General features: G+C 38.3%; 1 protein-coding gene across 1 annotated transcript; it reads right to left on the bottom strand.

Moving 5' to 3' along the window:
- Nucleotides 1-3502: 3502 nt before the first annotated feature.
- On the bottom strand, nt 3503-6611 carry LOC140878513 (uncharacterized). Its single transcript, XM_073282112.1, has 6 exons — nt 6521-6611; nt 5691-6292; nt 5473-5604; nt 4843-5241; nt 3835-4066; nt 3503-3768 (listed from the first exon to the last, which is right to left on the bottom strand). Exons 1-6 carry the CDS (start codon nt 6609-6611, stop codon nt 3503-3505), a joined length of 1722 nt encoding a protein of 573 aa, XP_073138213.1.
- Nucleotides 6612-17999: the final 11388 nt, after the last annotated feature.

Genomic DNA, 17999 nt, shown 5'->3' on the forward strand with positions numbered 1-17999 from the left:
TATTTTTTAATAATATTAAAGACGATATCGAGTTTTACGTATAAGAAAATAAAAAAAATGACTAATCAATTCCGTAAACTTTGTTGGTAAGGGACAATATGACAAGACATGTATATAATTAAAAGAACGTCTAAACTTAGAGATATTGTAGCATAAGTGAGACGACCCTAACCTCTATACTCAATCAAATAATAAAAGAAAGTACGAATTTTTAAAAAAAATTGTCATGACTTGTTTGTAAATAGACAAGCCACCCTGCCTCAAACCACATGTAAAAACAAAAATGTCATAAATGCGATAAAAGATAACCATAACTCCGAAGTAAAACAACCCCACACGGTTGTAAAGAAAATAGCGATAACAAACTTCGAATCATAAAAAGTAAAACTCCAAGCACAAGGAAAACACATCCTGACTATCATAAAAAGTACACATGTTTAAACCTCTTTATTACAATCATAACTTAGTGCGGAAACATGAAAATAGCAACGGTCGTAGGGCCTTGCACCACCGAAGTGCCTCGTCTCAAAGGTCCTGCCCCTCGGTCCCTACGATCTCATCCTCACCTGGCAAACAAGCAAGCGTAGTGAGTCTAATGGCTCAGCAAGCATAAACAGTATAATAACAAAGATTAAAAACACAGACAGTCATACTCAAAATACGGTACATGCTATACCTTTGAAAGTTTAGCTAAACATGTACATGATGCATGAGGAATAAAACAATCTCCAACAATGAACACATGCAATGAATCTTTTAACTTTTCCTTTCTTAACTATTCATCATGCTTTTTGCTATAAACTAAATAAAATAAGACGAGTCAAAGCAGTTTTGAATCTGAAATTTCAACTTTAAACTTAAACTTAGCTCCTTGAATTGTGACCCTTTGTTTTGATCGATCAATGGCTGTAATGCATTATGTCGGCAAGACGTCAAGATTTTTCTCGACGCGACTTATCCCTTTTTCTTTCATTTTCCTTCATTTGGTAGGGATCCCGATATTTCTCCCGATCTCACTCTACCCGTCTAGTTTGGTAGGGATCCCGGGATGTCTCCCGGTCTCGTTCTACCCGTCTATTTGGCAAGGGAGTGAGGCATCCCCCACCCCACAATACCCTGTCTCGTCACAATCAAATCACCTTGCTCATAAAAATATTTTCCTTTCTTTCTTTGACTTCGACTCAAAATATTTAACATGCAATTAAAGAACGCCTTTCTTTATAACTTCTTGCTCGACCCAAGGCCAAGCCTTTAATAGTAAACACGTGTATGCCTTTTCATGAATGAATGCTCAACACAAAATATGGGTAATGGGTGAATGAGGGTCTGCCCCTAAGTGTCAACCCATTCCTTAACTCTACATCTCACATTCGAGGCAACAACCTGAGCAATCGCACCAAAAATCTCTTAACTCTATCACCCCTTAACCAAATGCGACCCCGCTCGAACCGTCACTCTCCAAACACTCCAAAAAATCCATATGACCAGATTTCAACCTCATTTGACAGCCTATGCAACTTGCCAACAAACCCATTCCGGACAGCCCCCTTTTTGCCCAAAAATTCTGCACCGACACTTCGAATTCAAAAATTCATAACTTATTAAATACTTATCCGAAACGAGCCCATTTTATACCGACATGACCACAACATCATGAACTAGACCTAAAACCAGCCCATGACCTTCCCAGGTCTCTCCCAGAACCTGCCCTGCCCCAAAACCCAACTGCCCTGCCTAAACCAAGCTCACTCAAACACATAACTACCTTGTGAAAACACCTCCAATCATATATCCTTGCCTCTACCACCCATCCAAACCACCAAACACACCAAAAACACTCTCTTCGGACTTATCACAAACACCTTGGCAGCCCTCAAATGCACTTCAACACCACAATTCAAAATTTACTCGATCATACTTCGAAATGCAACAAACTCATAAACATTCAATCATGCTCAATGCAAATCATTAAAATAGTTCAAACTCACATCAATTACAGCCCTTCCACCATATAAATTCGAAATTTTAGACATACAACTTCTGGAATTTTCGAAAATCAACATATGCAATCAATACTGGGTTAATTTCATTCACACCCCCTGTGAAAAGTCTAAAAGGCATAAAACCCCCTGTGTAAAATTAATAGCATGTTAGACCCTATGTTTTTAAAAAAATTAGCATAAAAACCCCTATGAGAGGATATAAATGTGCCCGAGTTTGTATAACATAGGGGTGAAATGTGCTACATTTTAAAAAACTGAGGGATGCATTAGCCTATTAATATTTCTTAGGTGGTTTTATGTCTTTTAGACTTTTCACAGGGGGTGTGAATGCAATTAGCCCACTCAATACTCTTCAACTTTCCAATCACAATCACCATGTAATCTTTTAAACTCAAAGTATACATCAATTTTCGAAAATGACATATCATCATGCTGAAAAATATGAAAAATTCGAAACTTACCAACTGAAAATCTTAAGCATTTCGAAATATGTCGAGAAACAAGAAGGAAAAACTATGTAGCTAACTTGTATGCCCAAAGAAAAGCCAACACTTGCATTGTCTAGCCTTTACCCCAAAAATCAAAAGCAAGAAGGAGGAAGAGAGCTGGGATTTTGGCCAGCTAGGTGAAGACCTCCCAAGGCGGTGCTCCGGTGGCAGCGGCGGCAGCTGGAGGAGGCGGCGGCGGCTAGTTAAAGGGGGGGTCGGCCGAGAGAGTAAAGGGGGAGAGGAGAGGTTAGAGGCGGCTAGGGCTTGCCTTTTAGGTCTAGGGTTTTAAGAAATTGTTTTGTGTTTTATTTTAAGTGTAAAGGTGTATACATATATGTGTAGGTGTAAGTATTAAAGGTGCTAGTACACTTTATAAAAATGCTACACTAGCTAAAACTTTACCTCAACTTCTATGCACCTTTAAAACTCTTAAATTTAAAATCTCAAGTCAAGGTGTTTAAATTAAATCTTTATCAATCCGGGTCTAATAAAATTTCAAATTTTTGAAATGTAAATAAATAATCTCAAGAAAAGGATAAAAGCGGCCTTTAACACCCGAAAAATTCAAAAAGTCAAACTCTCGGTCCAAACCTCCATTTTTCTTATCTAAAATTCTAAAAATTAAAGTCTTGAAAATTAACCGCCGAATCCTCCATCACCGCTTGCCAGAACCGGGAACCTCTTACTCAAGCATTTTTAAATAAATAACTTAACAAATTGAGCAACTCTAGCTCTTAAAGAAAACTAAGCAATTAAATTCAAGACATTCAAAAATATAAATATAAATACTGAAAATTAATTTAGGCATAAATATTTAAATCATGAAAATTTCAGGCACTACAATTCCTCCCTCCCTAATAAGGAATTTCGTCCTCGAAATTAGAACTTACCAAAGAGCTCTGTGTAGTGTGTCCTAATATTTGCTTCCGCTTCCCAAGTGGCCTCTTCCTCCGAGTGATTCATCCATCTCACCTTAATCATCGGAATAGTCTTGTTACGGAGTCTTCTCTCCTATCTCTCCAATATCAGATCAGGTCTTTCCTCATAAGTCATGTGAGGAGATAACTGAAGAGACTCAAAATTCAGCACATGAGAAGGATTCGAGATATACTTCCTTAGCATGGATACGTGGAAAACGTTGTGCACACCAGCCAGATTAGGCGGTAAAGCAACCCTATAGGCTAACGTCCCCACTCTGTCAAGAATCTCGAAAGGCCCAACAAACCTCGGAGCCAATTTACCCTTCTTCCCGAATCTCATCACGCCCTTCAAGGGAGCTACTCGGATAAAGACATGATCACCCACTGAGAACTCCAAGTCTCTCCCCCTATGATCAGCATAACTCTTCTGCCTGTTCTGTGCAGCCCTCATCCTATCACGGATCTTGGCTACAACTTTGGCAGTCTGCTGAACAATCTCCGGTCCTAACTCTGATCTCTCGCCAATATCGGTCCATAAGACCGGTGATCTACAGGGTCTCCCATAGAGTGCCTCATAGGGAGCCATGCCGATAGTGGACTGAAAACTGTTGTTGTATGCGAACTCCACTAGCGGTAGCCTCGACTCCCAACTACCCTGAAAATCAATAACGCAAGCCCTCAAAAGGTCTTCCAAAATCTGAATCACCCTCTCAGACTGGCCATCCGTTTGCGGGTGAAAGGCGGTACTAAATAGAAGCTTCGTACCCAAAGCGGAATGAAGACTCTTCCAAAAAGAAGAAGTAAACCGCGGGTCTCTATCAGACACTATGGAAACAGGGATACCATGTAGTCTGACTATATCCCGGATATACAACTCCGCATACTGAGTCATGGTGAAGGTCTTCCTCAGGCAAAAAGTGCGCCGACTTAGTGAGACGGTCTACAATAACCCAAATAGCATCTGAACCTCTCACTGTCCTCGGCAAGCCAACAACAAAATCCATGGTAATATTCTCCCATTTCCACTTTGGGATAGGGAGTGGCTTAAGCAATCCTGCAGGTCTCTGATGTTCTGCCTTGACCTGCTGGCATGTCCAGCATTCTGACACAAAATGGGTGATTGGTAACTAATGTCGCAGTCGTAGTCTTTCACCAATTCTAGCCATCTCCGTTGTCTCATATTCAATTCCTTCTGGGTAAAGAAATATTTGAGGCTTTTATGGTCGGTGGATATCTTACACTTCTCTCCATAGAGATAGTGTCTCCAAATCTTAAGAGCAAACACCACTGCTGCCAACTCTAGATCATGAGTAGGGTAGTTCTTCTCATGCTCCTTCAACTGCCTAGAGGCATAAGCAATAACCCTATCTTGCTGCATAAGAACTGCTCCCAGTCCCAACTTGGAAGCATCAGTATAAACCACAAAATCACCTTTTTCCCTGATGGCATGGCCAACACTGGTGCCGACGTAAGAGCTTTCTTCAGCACATCAAAGCTCTCTTGGCACTCTGGCCTCCAAACAAATTTGGCACTCTTCTTGGTCAATGCTGTCAAGGGCACAACAATTGACGAAAAGCCCTTGATAAACTTCCGATAGTATCCGGCCAATCCGAGAAAACTGCGGATCTCCGATTCGTTCCTTGGAACAGACCATTCCTTCACTGCTTGAACCTTGGAGGGATCTACGTCCACTCCATCCTTGGAAATGATATGACCCAAGAATGGTACCTTGTCCAACCAAAATTCACACTTGGATAATTTAGCATATAACTTCCGCTCTCGGAGTACTCCTAAGACTGTCCTCAAATGCTGTGAATGATCTTCTCTATTCTTTGAGTAAATGAGGATATCATCAATAAAGAAGATGACAAATTGATCCAAGTATGGCTGGAACACACGGTTCATGAGATCCATGAAGACCGCGGGCGCGTTCGTCATCCCGAACGGCATCACAAGGAACTCTTAGTGTCCATAACGAGTCCTAAGCGCTGTCTTGCACGCATCAGACTCCTTCACCTTCAATTGGTGATAACCTGAACGGAGATCAATCTTCGAAAATACTGCGGCACCTTGCAACTGATCAAAGAGATCCTCAATCCTAGGAAGGGGGTACTTGTTCTTCACTGTTACCCCGTTCAACCCTCGATAGTCTATGCACAGCCTTAGACTCTCGGTGCACCCCATGGAGAAAAGCTAGGGCGTATGAATCCTTTATCAAGCAACTCTTGAATCTGCTCTTTCAATTCCCTCATTTTTGTGGGAGCCAATCTGTAGGGTGCCTTAGAAATTGGCACGGTATCGGGAACCAGATCTATAGAGAACTCAACTTCTCTATCAGGCGGAATGCCCGTAACATCCTCAGGAAAAACATCCTCAAAATCCCTGACCACGTCCACATCTGAAATGGTCGGACGTGCTGACAGCTCTGTCAAAGATAAGCTGGCTAGTAACAACTCACATCCATCAAGCTCGAGTTGCCTAGCTTGCACGGAGGATATGATTCGGGCCTTCCTCAAACTCCTAACTGCCTCAAACCAGAAGGGTTCCTCCCCTTCAGGTCTAACTAGCACTGCTATGCTCTGGAAATCAATCACCACTGAATTCTTTGTCATCCAATCCATCCCAAGTATCATATCGAACTCGGGCATAGGCAAAACTATGAAGTCTGCCACCACTGATTGTCCCTGCAATAGAAGCTCAAGATTCCTCACGAGTCTACTGGTGGATAACTCTTCCCCTGATGGGATAGTCACTGCAAATCCAATCTCCAAAATCTCGTACGGAATACCCCTACTAAGGACAAAAGTCTTCGAAATAAAGGAGTGTGTAGCCCCCGAGTCTAACAAGGCTCTAGTGGCCACACCGGCTACAACAATTCTTCCTGCAATAAAGGGGGTTACCTCCACGGAAAGATTGAAATTAAATAACACCAGTTCTACTCAGACTCGTTCAAGGTCATCAAACTCTAAATGAATAAAGCAAATATTCATACAGTCAAATCCCTCAACAAGCCATATACCACAAAATAAAAACCCGAATATGGGAACTTAAATTCGTATACATCAATGAGCCACTTAAATTACTCTAAGCTTAAAGCTTAAAAGGTTACCTGTGATAAGTGTAGTGTCTGGGTCGGCCTCCTCGGCCTGCATCACGAACACACGACCATGCACAGGCCTCCTCAACTCTGGGAAATCCATCGCCGCATGATCCGGCTTCTTGCACTTGAAACACAGCCCTGTGATAAGTGCATTTTGTATGCATTATTTCATGTTATTTTTATGTCTATTTTGTGTGCATTCATATTATTTTTATGTGTTTTTATGTGTTTTAGTGCATGTGTGTGTATTTCACTCCTTGGGTTAATTTTTAGGAAAATGGAATTTTGAAGAGTGAATTACGGAGCAGCCTTGATCTAAAAATCATATTTAATTTTAGAGTAATTGAAATCCAATCTCCACCGTTCAGATTAAATTTAAAGATTTTTGAAGCTGCTGTCCAAATTTCAGCTCAATCCGACGGCTAGATCTCGAGATATGAATTTTTGAAAGTTATCGCTCGGCGCAAATTTTTTGTACTGCGCGCGCGCGAGAATCAAGCTCGCGCGCGCGCGAGTCCGACGTACAGGCCTCTGCTTTTATGTGCTGCGCGCGCGCGAGGCCTATGCCGCGCACGCGCGCGTGTTTGGGGGTCATATGTGTTTCGAAAAATCCTTATTTTGAGAGGAAATTAACTGGTAGGCGTTCCGGACCATATATATAGAAGATATAACATATTTTTGAGGGTTTCGGAAGCTCCAGAGCGCAGACAATGCAAGAGGAGGCGGCTACAAGGCTTGGGAGAGAAGATTTCTTCTTTCTTTTCTTCTTTTTATTTTTATTTTTGAATTATTGTTTTTAATTATTGAGTAGTTTATTTTCAACCAAGACGACGTGATTGGGCCGAACAAATTCATGTAGAAAACTTGGATGTTTGTTTGGGATTTTTTAGAGTTGATTTTATTTTATTGATTGTCAGATTTATATTTATCTTGTGAATAGTCTGATCAACTGTTTGCTTGCATGTTAATCAATTCCAAATCGACAGAGGAGGTTTTGATTTTGATCACTCTGATAATTAACATATTGTAAAACCGACTAGAAATAGAATTCGGTTTCAGTGTGCGGTTTAGGTGTAAACTGAATTTTCACAAATATTTAATGCATTCAAATTTGATTAGAATTACGAAAGATTAGTTCATCAATATTTGAATAGGTTTGATTGTTCTAGAAATAGACCTTTGAACAAATTAGGAGAATTTTCGTGAATTAAGATTAAATCTGAGTCCTGAATCGACTACATGTTACAAAATTTGTTCGGTACCTACGTGTGTCTTGGTTGTCTTTGTCTTAATTATTTTTATCTTCAGTTATTTTTATTCTTATTTTTTAATCAGTTTTTATTTTATATTCTTATTTTATTTAATTTAAAATCCTTCTATTATTTTGTCTAGATTAAGTAAAATAATTAATTCTTGAGAATTGACTGCAGTCCCTGTGGGATCGATACTTGGACTCTCTGTCCACTTTACTATTACTTGACCTGGTACGCTTGCCAGTAGATTTATATCACACCGATTTAGCCGGTCATCCTGCATCCCTCAAGCACTTCCCAAAATGCGGGCGGTGGCATGTCCTGCAAATAGGCTTTTCCTCAGTCTTAGGAGGAGCAGATCTCTGAGCCTAGTCCCCCTGGGTCTTCTGCGGTCCATGGTATGGCTTCTTGCCATGATGCTGCTGAGAGCGACCCTGTTGGGTAAAGGGCCTCTTGCCATGCGCCTATGCGCTGATATCCCTCATGGACTGCTCAGACCTCAATGCCCGTCTGAGGGCAGTAGCATAGTCCGCTGGCTCCGCCATCACCACATCACGGCGGATAGTGGGTCGTAACCCATCAATGAAGTGCTGGAGCTTCTCAGCCTCATCCTCACCAATCAGTGGCACAAAGTGGCTGCCTCTCTCAAACTTCCTCACAAACTCTGCCACAGATGAGTCTCCCTGCCTAAGGCTCATAAACTCTCTCTTCAGTCGAGCTCTCACATCAGCTGTGAAGTATTTCTCAAAGAACAGCTTCTTGAACTCATCCCAAGTCAATGTGGCCAGATCCACTGTATTCTCTACTCCTTCCCACCAAAGGGCAGCATCCTCCTTAAGGAGGAAAGTGGAGCAACGCACTCAATCAGCATCGCCCAACTCCATGTAGCGGAAGATCGCCTCTAGCGATCGGATCCATCCCTCGAACACTAAGGGGTCGGTAGTACCCGCAAAGTCCTTCGGGTCCATATTCCGAAACTGCTCATAGACATTCTCCTGTCTCGGTCTAGGAGCGGCCTCAGCCTGCTGCTAAAGAATGCAGGCCAATCCCGCTAGTACCTATCCTCCTAGATCATCCTGCAGAGGTGGTGGAGGAGGTGGTGGAGGTGGATGTGGCGGCGGTGGATGAGGAGGACGTCCACAACAAGGGATCATCCGAACACACCATAGAAAGTCCCAAATTCAAATTTCATGCCTTAGAAAAATATTTTTCTTTAACTCAAGTTGCTCAAAGATTAGAAATTAGCACTTCAAAACTTAGACAGATAGAGGAAATAAAACTTAAATCTTGCAGACTTTGAGGCGAGATCCTTCGAGTTTCAGCAATCGGCAGTAGGCTCAGCCCAAACCAAGACCGTGCTCTGATACCAACTGAGACGACCCTAACCTCTATACTCAATTAAATAATAAAAGAAAGTACGAATTTTTAAAAAAATTTGCCATGACTTGTTTGTAAATAGACAAGCCACCTTGTCTCAAACCACATGTAAAAACAAAAATGTCATAAATGCGATAAAAGATAACCATAACTCCGAAGTAAAACAACCCCACACGGTTGTAAAGAAAATAGCGATAACAAACTTCGAATCATAAAAAGTAAAACTCCAAGCACAGGGAAAACACATCCTGACTATCATCAAAAGTACACATGTTTAAATCTCTTTATTACAATCATAACTTAGTGCGGAAACATGAAAATAGCAACGGTCGTAGGGTCTTGCACCACCGAAGTGCCTCGTCTCAAAGGTCCTGCCCCTCGGTCCCTACGATCTCATTCTCACCTGGAAAACAAGCAAGCGTAGTGAGTCTAATGACTCAGCAAGCATAAGAAGTATAATAACAAGGATTAAAAATACAGGCAGTCATACTCAAAATACGGTGCATACTATACTTTTGAAAGTTTAGCTAAACATGTACATGATGCATGAGGAATAAAACAATCTCCAACAATGAACACACGCAATGAATCTTTTAACCTTTCCTTTCTTAACTATTCATCATGCTTTTTGCTATAAACTAAATAAAATAAGACGAGTCAAAGCAGTTTTGAATCTGAAATTTCAACTTTAAACTTAAACTTAGCTCCTTGAATTGTGACCCTTTGTTTTGATCGATCAATGGCTGCAGTGCACTATGTCGGCAAGACGTCAAGATTTCTCTCGACGCGACTTACCCCTTTTTCTTTCATTTTCCTTCATTTGGTAGGGATCCCGAGATTTCTCCCGATCTCACTCTACCCGTCTAGTTTGGTAGGGATCCCGGGATGTCTCCCGGTCTCGTTCTACCCATCTATTTGGCAAGGGAGTGAGGCATCCCCCACCCCACAATACCCTATCTCGTCACAATCAAATCACCTTGCTCATAAAAATATTTTCCTTTCTTTCTTTGACTTCGACTCAAAATATTTAGCATGCAATTAAAGAACGCCTTTCTTTATAACTTCTTGCTCGACCCAAGACCAAGCCTTAAAAAGTAAACACGTGTATGCCTTTTCATGAATGAATACTCAACACAAAATATGGGTAATGGCTGAGTGAGGGGCTGCCCCTAAGTGTCAACCCATTCCTTAACTCTACATCTCACATTCGAGGCAACAACCCGAGCAATCGCACCAAAAATCTCTTAACTCTATCACCCCTTAACCAAATGCAACCCCGCTCAAACCGTCACTCTCCAAACACTCCAAAAAATCCATATGACCAGATTTTAACCTCATTTGACAGCCTATGCAACTTGCCAACAAACCCATTCCGGACAGCCCCCTTTTTGCCCAAAAATTCTGCACCGACACTTCGACTTCAAAAATTCATAACTTACTAAATACTTATCCGAAACGAGACAATTTTATACCGACACGACCACAACATCATGAACTAGACCTAGTACCAGCCCATGACCTGCCCAGGTCTCGCCCAGAACCTGCCCTGCCCCGAAACCCAACTGCCCTGCCCAAACCAAGCTCACTCAAACACACAACTACCTTGTGAAAACACCTCCAATCATATATCCTTGCCTCTACCACCCATACAAACCACCAAACACACCAAAAACACTCTCTTAGGACTTATCACAAACACCTTGGCAGCCCTCAAATGCACTTCAACACCACAATTCAAAATTTACTCGATCATGCTTCGAAATGCAACAAACTCATAAACATTCAATCATGCTCAATGCAAATCATTAAAATAGTTCAAACTCACATCAATTACAGCCCTTCCACCATATAAATTCGAAATTTTAGGCATACAACTTCTGGAATTTTCAAAAATCAACATATGCAATCAATACTCTTCAACTTTCCAATCACAATCACCATGTAATCTTTTAAACTCAAAGCATACATCAATTTTCGAAAATGACATCATCATCATGCTGAAAAATATGGAAAATTCGAAACTTACCTACTGAAAATCTTAAGCATTTCGAAATATGTCAAGAAACAAGAAGGAAAAACTATGTAGCTAACTTGTATGCCCAAAGAAATGCCAACACTTGCCTTGTCTAGCTTTTACCCAAAAATCGAAAGCAAGAAGGAGGAAGAGAGCTGGGATTTCGGCCAGATATGTGAAGACCTCCCAAGGCGGTGCTCCGGTGGCAGCGTCGCTAGTTGGAGGCAGCGGCGGCGGCTGGTTGAAGGGGGGGGGGGGTTGGCCGAGAGAGTGAAGGGGGAGAGGAGAGGTTAGAGGCGGCTAGGGCTTGCCTTTTAGGTCTAGGGTTTTAAGAAATTGTTTTGTGTTTTATTTTAAGTGTAAAGGTGTGTACATATATGTCTAGGTGTAAGTATTAAAGGTGCTAGTATACCTTATAAAAATGCTACACTAGCTAAAACTTTACTTCAACTTCTATGCACCTTTAAAACACTTAAATTTAAAATCTCAAGTCAAGGTGTTTAAATTAAATCTTTATAAATCCGGGTCTAATAAAATTTCAAATTTTTGAAATGTAAATAAATAATCTCAAGAAAAGGATAAAAGCGGTCTTTAACACCCGGAAAATTCAAAAAGTCAAACTCTCAGTCCAAACCTCTATTTTTCTTATCTAAAATTCTAAAAATTAAAGTCTTGGAAATTAACCGCCGAATCCTCCATCACCGCTTGCCGGAACCGGGAACCTCTTACTCAAGTATTTTTAAATAAATAACTTAACAAATTGAGCAACTCTAGCTTTGAAAGAAAACTAAGCAATTAAATTCAAGACATTCAAAAACATAAATATAAATACTGAAAATTAATTTAGGCATGAATATTTAAATCATGAAAATTTCAGGCACTACAATTAGTTTATGAAAACTCAAAAAAATTATTGGTAGGTAAATTAAAATCCATTATTCATCATGTTAGATTCACTGATTAAGAACTAACTTTATTTATTTAGTTTTAATGACAAGATTTCAATGACAAAAATGAAAGAGACGCACACAGTAGCTTGGATGATTCACCAAATATTATATCCTTAAATGGGATAAATGCAACAACAAAGAACAATTTAGTATAATAATGAATTACGTGTATGTAAATCTCCAAGTTTTTCTCAAATATAGGAAAATAATTCGTTATTGTGTTTGCATGCAAAATAGACAAAACTAATCGTAATTAACAAAAATGAAACTCGTAGGAACTGCACAAGATACTGCTACAGGTTGTGACGAGGTTGAAGAGCTTCTCGCAAAGATTTTGTGGTGGTTGATATCAAATCTGACAATGTAGGATAAGATATAAACAATTGACGAACATCATAAAAGTATATATCAACATATAATTTGTAAGGCCCGAAAATATTAAGTTCTTAATTACGGAATTTAAAATTTAAATTCCAAAAATGCGAAAAGAGTTATTTGAAGAAGTTAAGAAATGAGAGATTTCATGTTCGGGTCAGAAATATTTAATTTGAGAATTTTCGGATTTTAAGATTTTAATATCCGAAATTCTTAAATTAAAAGATTAAAAATATTTGAATTGATATTTATGGAATTTAAGATGTGAATTCCAAGATGATAAATATCAAGAATTTGATTTGAGGATGACATCCAAGCAAGGGCCAATTTGTAAATATTGAATAGTTCAAGGACTAAAATGCGATAAGGTCCAAAATAATTTAATTTTAATCTGAAAATATTTAATTTGAGAATATTTAGAGTTTAGAATTAAATTCTAATATTCTTAAATTATTTAGGATTGAAATTGAATTAAATCGCTTGTCCGGGGACTGAATTGCAATTAGGCCAAAGTTCAGGGACCAATGTGCAATTTGCCTTGAAACTTGGCCTTAAAAACGTGTAAAGAAGGGGAAGGCATCAGATTCCCAGTCCAGAAACGAGAGAAGGGGGGAAAAGGGTTCCAAAGCCAATTTTTGTCCCTTCAAGTCCCGATTAAAATCAATCCGCCCGGTAGAATTTCCGATTGAACATATATTTGCGATCACAGCTCAGAGTGCTACGTTTTGACGTAAGTTTTATGAAGTTCTACAATGTTTGAATTTTATAATGTTGTTAAAATTAAGATTTGATTGTATAAACATGTTCTAACATATACGACGATAGCATATCTAAGACGGCTCAAAAAAAGATCGTCGTTTGAACATGATTTTGATTTTTGTAAGAATTGTCGAAAATCTGGATTTTTGGGGGCTGACATTCACGTGTTATGCTGCTGGAATTGATGATGTTATATTGTTAAGATGATGATCATATTGATGTTTAATCTTTTGGAAAGATCGAAATCGTATCGTTACGCCGCCGGTTCAAGATTTTGAATTGTTATGCATTCTCAATGTCTAGAGCTCATCTTCAAGTTATTGTGGATGAATTGAATATGTGATTATGTTGAGAATGAAGATATAATGATATTTGAATCGAAATATTTATCGGACTCGAATAGTTGCGACGTCGGTTTGAATTCTGATTGTATTAGCAAGATTTGAACTGTATAAGCTTTAAAGAAACATCGATTTAGATTGGAAATTGATGTTTAGATATGTTATAATCTATTTCAGATTTGAATTGAAGATTATCGATGTTGAATCAACGAGTTCGAATTCGAATGACTTGAAGTGTTTGAAGTTGAATCAAGAATACCTTCAAGTAGCACTGATTGAAATGAGCAGAATTGTATGACCGATTGGGCTAGCTTTGAGATGATCAGCATTGGCAACAGATTCAAGATGTTTGAATCGCAATGACAGGTATGAATAGACATTAATAAGATGGGCAGAATAACTCGAGATTGTTTCTGATTATCGAGTTGCCTAAAATCACATACATGCATGTTTTTAATATATGTTATTGTTTACATTTACATAGATGGGATAGATTATTCAAGATAGCTATCTTCTTGAATTTCCAGAATATTTATGTAAATGTTTACTTGTCTTCTTTGATTTATAGTATTTTCTGTATTGAACATGTTTATGTATTACATGTGATACTTACAGATTTGTCAGTATCATTGAGTGATTATATGCTCATATGATGATATGATTGATGTGTTCAAGATGTTGTTTTAGCTTATGTATATTTGATGCATACGGAACATGTTGCATTCATCTTGAACTCCAGCCTGTAAAGCACAGAGGGTTGAAAGGCCTAGAGTGCATATGACATTTGGAGGGCTGTAGTTGAGTGGCACGGAATGTAGACTTACTTCCAGAGCCAGAAGACTCACTATAGTTGCACCAAAGCCAGAGAAAATGAAGTATTCAACTTCACCTCGATTGGGTGAGTTGGTGTTTGTTGAAGATTTTATTTTCTCGGGATCCCAGAACTACGATTTATTGATATCAGATTTGATAGCCTATTCCTTGGCACATGCATTGCATTTATGCATTAACCTAGAGATTTCTATGGTTTAGAATATGCGTTTATAAATGCTAGCATGTTATGTTATTATATGACATTCATGATTGAATAAGTTACATGCTTAAATGATGTATATGCATGTTGTTCATACTGAGATTTATTCTCACCGGAGTTATCCGGTTGTTGCTTTTTTGTATGTGTGCATTGCATCAGGTTGGGGCAAGATCAAGCTAGAGTTGGCTTGGATAGCTTAAGAAGAGACATAGCATGTGGTGACTCGGGTTTTAAGCAAATGACATGTATTTATGACTTGGTAAACATATTAGAAAGCAAGAACCTTTGTATATGTTATTTTTGCCAAGTATTGATTTATACTTGAGAGTTCATGTATTCTAGATCACTTGCTATTAGTTTGAATGCATGTAAAGTATCTAGCATGATGTTGAGGAGTTTATATGAAGTTTGTATGAGATTTGGAATCAAATTGTACAGCAAAGTTGCATTTTTATTTCCTGGACAGAGTGCCCGCTCGATCGGGTAAACTCCACGGATCGAGCGAGGCCTGTGTTTGCAAAAATAGAGTATTGAGTTTTTGGGCTCGCTCGATCGGGTGAGTTTCACAGATCGAGCGAGACCAAAAGTGTTGCAGACTGAGAGCTTAGAATTTTAGCTCGCTCGATCGGCTGAGTTTGCCCGATCGAGCGAGGTGATGGTTTTTTTTAAACAAAAAAAAAAAAATTTTAGCTCTTGGTTTATTATTCTTTTATTGTTTGATTTATTTGTTAATTAATCGTTTATTGCCCTAAGATGAGATTAGCAACCCGAGGTCCCCATATAATTGGATTAATTTTACCAAGTTACGCTATTGAAGTAATACAATGTTCTTCATTACAAATCCGATTTTTCAATTATCACTCCTAAATTATTTGAACGAGGGTGAGAATTATGATGACTTTTCACTCTTTTGCGGTATTGGACTTGGGGTTCCTCAATTAGATAAAAACGGGTATGAGGACGGGGATGACGACTTGGTCCTACGAGTACGGGGACGGGGACAAGGTCGGGGACGAGATATCCTCGATAATCATATAGACTGATTATTTTTTTTAGTAAGATTAAAGACGATATCGAGTTTTTACGTATGAGAAACTCAAAGAAATGATCCATCAATTCAATAAACTCTGCTGGTAAGAGACAATATGACACGGTGTATATAGTTAAAAAAATGTATAAACGTAGAAATATTGTAGTATAAGTGTATGAAAAACTCAAAAAGTTTAATGGGAGGTAAATTAAAATTCATTATTCATCATGTTATATGCACTGATTAAGAACTAACCTTAGTTATTTAGTTTTGACGGCAATATTTCAATGACAAGAATGAATGAGACGCACGGAGTAACTTGGATGATGCACATAATATTCTATCCTTAATTGGAGATGCAATGCGACAACAAAGAACAATTTAGTATATTCATGAATTACGTGTCTGTAAATCTCCAAGTGTCTCTCGAAGGTGGAAAATAATTTGTTATCGTGATTGAATGCAAATTAGACACAACTAATCATGATTAACAGAAATAAAACTCGATGGAACCACCGTGCACAAGATACTCCAACAAATGGTGACGGGGATTCAAAAAAATTTTTGCAAAGATTTCGTAGTGGGTGACATCAAATCTGACAATGTATTGTTGGATCAGATAAAAATAATTTACGAACATCATAGAAGTATATATCAACATATAATTTGATTAATTTTTTCAAGTTATGCAATTGAAGTAATACAACGTTCTCCACCACAAATTCGATTTTCTCATTATCACTCCTAAATTATTTGAGCAAGGGTGAAAATTACGATGAGTTTTTAGTCTTTTGCGATATTGGAGTTGGGATTTCTTCAATTAGATAAAAAAAAAAGGGTATGAGGACGAGGATTGAGACTTGGTCCTGCGAGGATGGGGACGGGTACAGGGACGTGGACGAGAAATTTTCGATAAAAAAATGCAGATTGGGGATGGGGATGTGTTCTAGATTTGGAGATGTGGAAGGCATCCCCGTCCCATTTTCATCCCTAAACAGATGAACCACTTAACGTTGTGGAGTTTGAAGGGTGTTCAGACGTCTATATATGTTGTGGATAAATACAGATGAAATGCAGCCGCTGTTAAGGATATATACAAATACCAGCAGATGAACCACTTAGCGCTGTGAAATTTGAAAGGTGTTCAGGACTCAAGAGTCTATATATGGTTTATGCATAAAAATGAAGCTTGGTAAATGTATATACAAATGCCAGCAGAAAAACTCCTAAGTTATGCAGATTTGACTGGTATGTAGCTTAACTCACATCATCTAGTAATACGAGTTAACATAAGCTAGTCCAAATCGAAGATATTGAAGAACAACATGTTAATCAAGGTTCATTTTCGGGCTTGACAACCTTGACTTCAATCTGATTTCCTTTCTTCCTTAATGAAGAAGCATTCGTTCTGTCATAATTTTTTTATGTCTTTAATATGCTACACGTGATTTGTTTTAAATGATCAGTAAGAAAACTTATCAACCATGGCACCGAAATAAAAAAAAGAATGCTTCAAGTTCAAAAGTTTTAAAAAAAGACACAACATGGCATGTTCATATATGCATTTCAACTACATATTCTTTTATTTTTACTCTATTTTGAAATGTACTTCAAAATAAAACTATCGGTCCTACTGAGTAATGTTTTCAGTACTTATGACCTTATTATATATATTTTAAATTAGAGGAAAGATAGCCCTCGAGTTTTTACATATGGGCAACTCAAAAAAATGACTCATCAATTTGATAAACTGGTTAGTAAGGGACAATATGTAAACGTCTAGAAGGGAAGACTAAACAAAAAATATATTATCATATAAAAATGCAGCTTCTGTAATATTATATACAAATACCAACAGAGGAATCACATAACACTGCAGAGTTTGAATGGTGTGTTGCCGCATCCTTTTCTGTTTATCTAAACTTAGATCATCTGAACCTTGTAAGCTGGTTGTAATTGGGCTTGAAAACTTGTCATAATACGAGTTAACAGAAGTTGGTCCATGTCGAAGATATTGATGAACAACATGTGAGTCAAGGTTCGTTTCCAGACTTGACTTCAATCTGATTTACTTTCATCCTTGATGAAGAAATATACATGTAGTAGGAATTTTATTATTTTTTTATGTTTTTAATATGCTAGACGTGCTTTGTTTTAAATGATCAAGAAGAAAACAAAATTTTCATAATGATTAACAAAAGAAACCAAAATTCATAACTTTTAAATCTCATTCACGATTTAATCGATCGCCCTAATGATAATGGTGTGATTTTTTTTATTAAAATATGAATTATTTGTATGTTTAAATAATTTTAGTATTTATATATAATTGGATTCTTGTATCAATCTTGTTTAC

This window comes from Henckelia pumila, chromosome 2, assembly GCF_033568475.1.
Source record: "Henckelia pumila isolate YLH828 chromosome 2, ASM3356847v2, whole genome shotgun sequence".
In the NCBI taxonomy this organism is placed as follows: domain Eukaryota; kingdom Viridiplantae; phylum Streptophyta; class Magnoliopsida; order Lamiales; family Gesneriaceae; genus Henckelia; species Henckelia pumila.

Excerpts from the sequence above, each read along its gene's own strand:
- LOC140878513 (XM_073282112.1), bottom strand. The coding sequence starts at position 6,611 with ATGGATTTCCCAGAGTTGAGGAGGCCTGTGCATGGTCGTGTGTTCGTG. Across the intron at positions 5,605-5,690 it reads ATACCGTGCCAATTTCTAAG|CTTTTCTCCATGGGGTGCAC; the intron begins GCACCCTACAGA and ends CATACGCCCTAG. Across the intron at positions 5,242-5,472 it reads ATCAGTTGCAAGGTGCCGCA|AATAGAGAAGATCATTCACA; the intron begins GTATTTTCGAAG and ends ATTTACTCAAAG.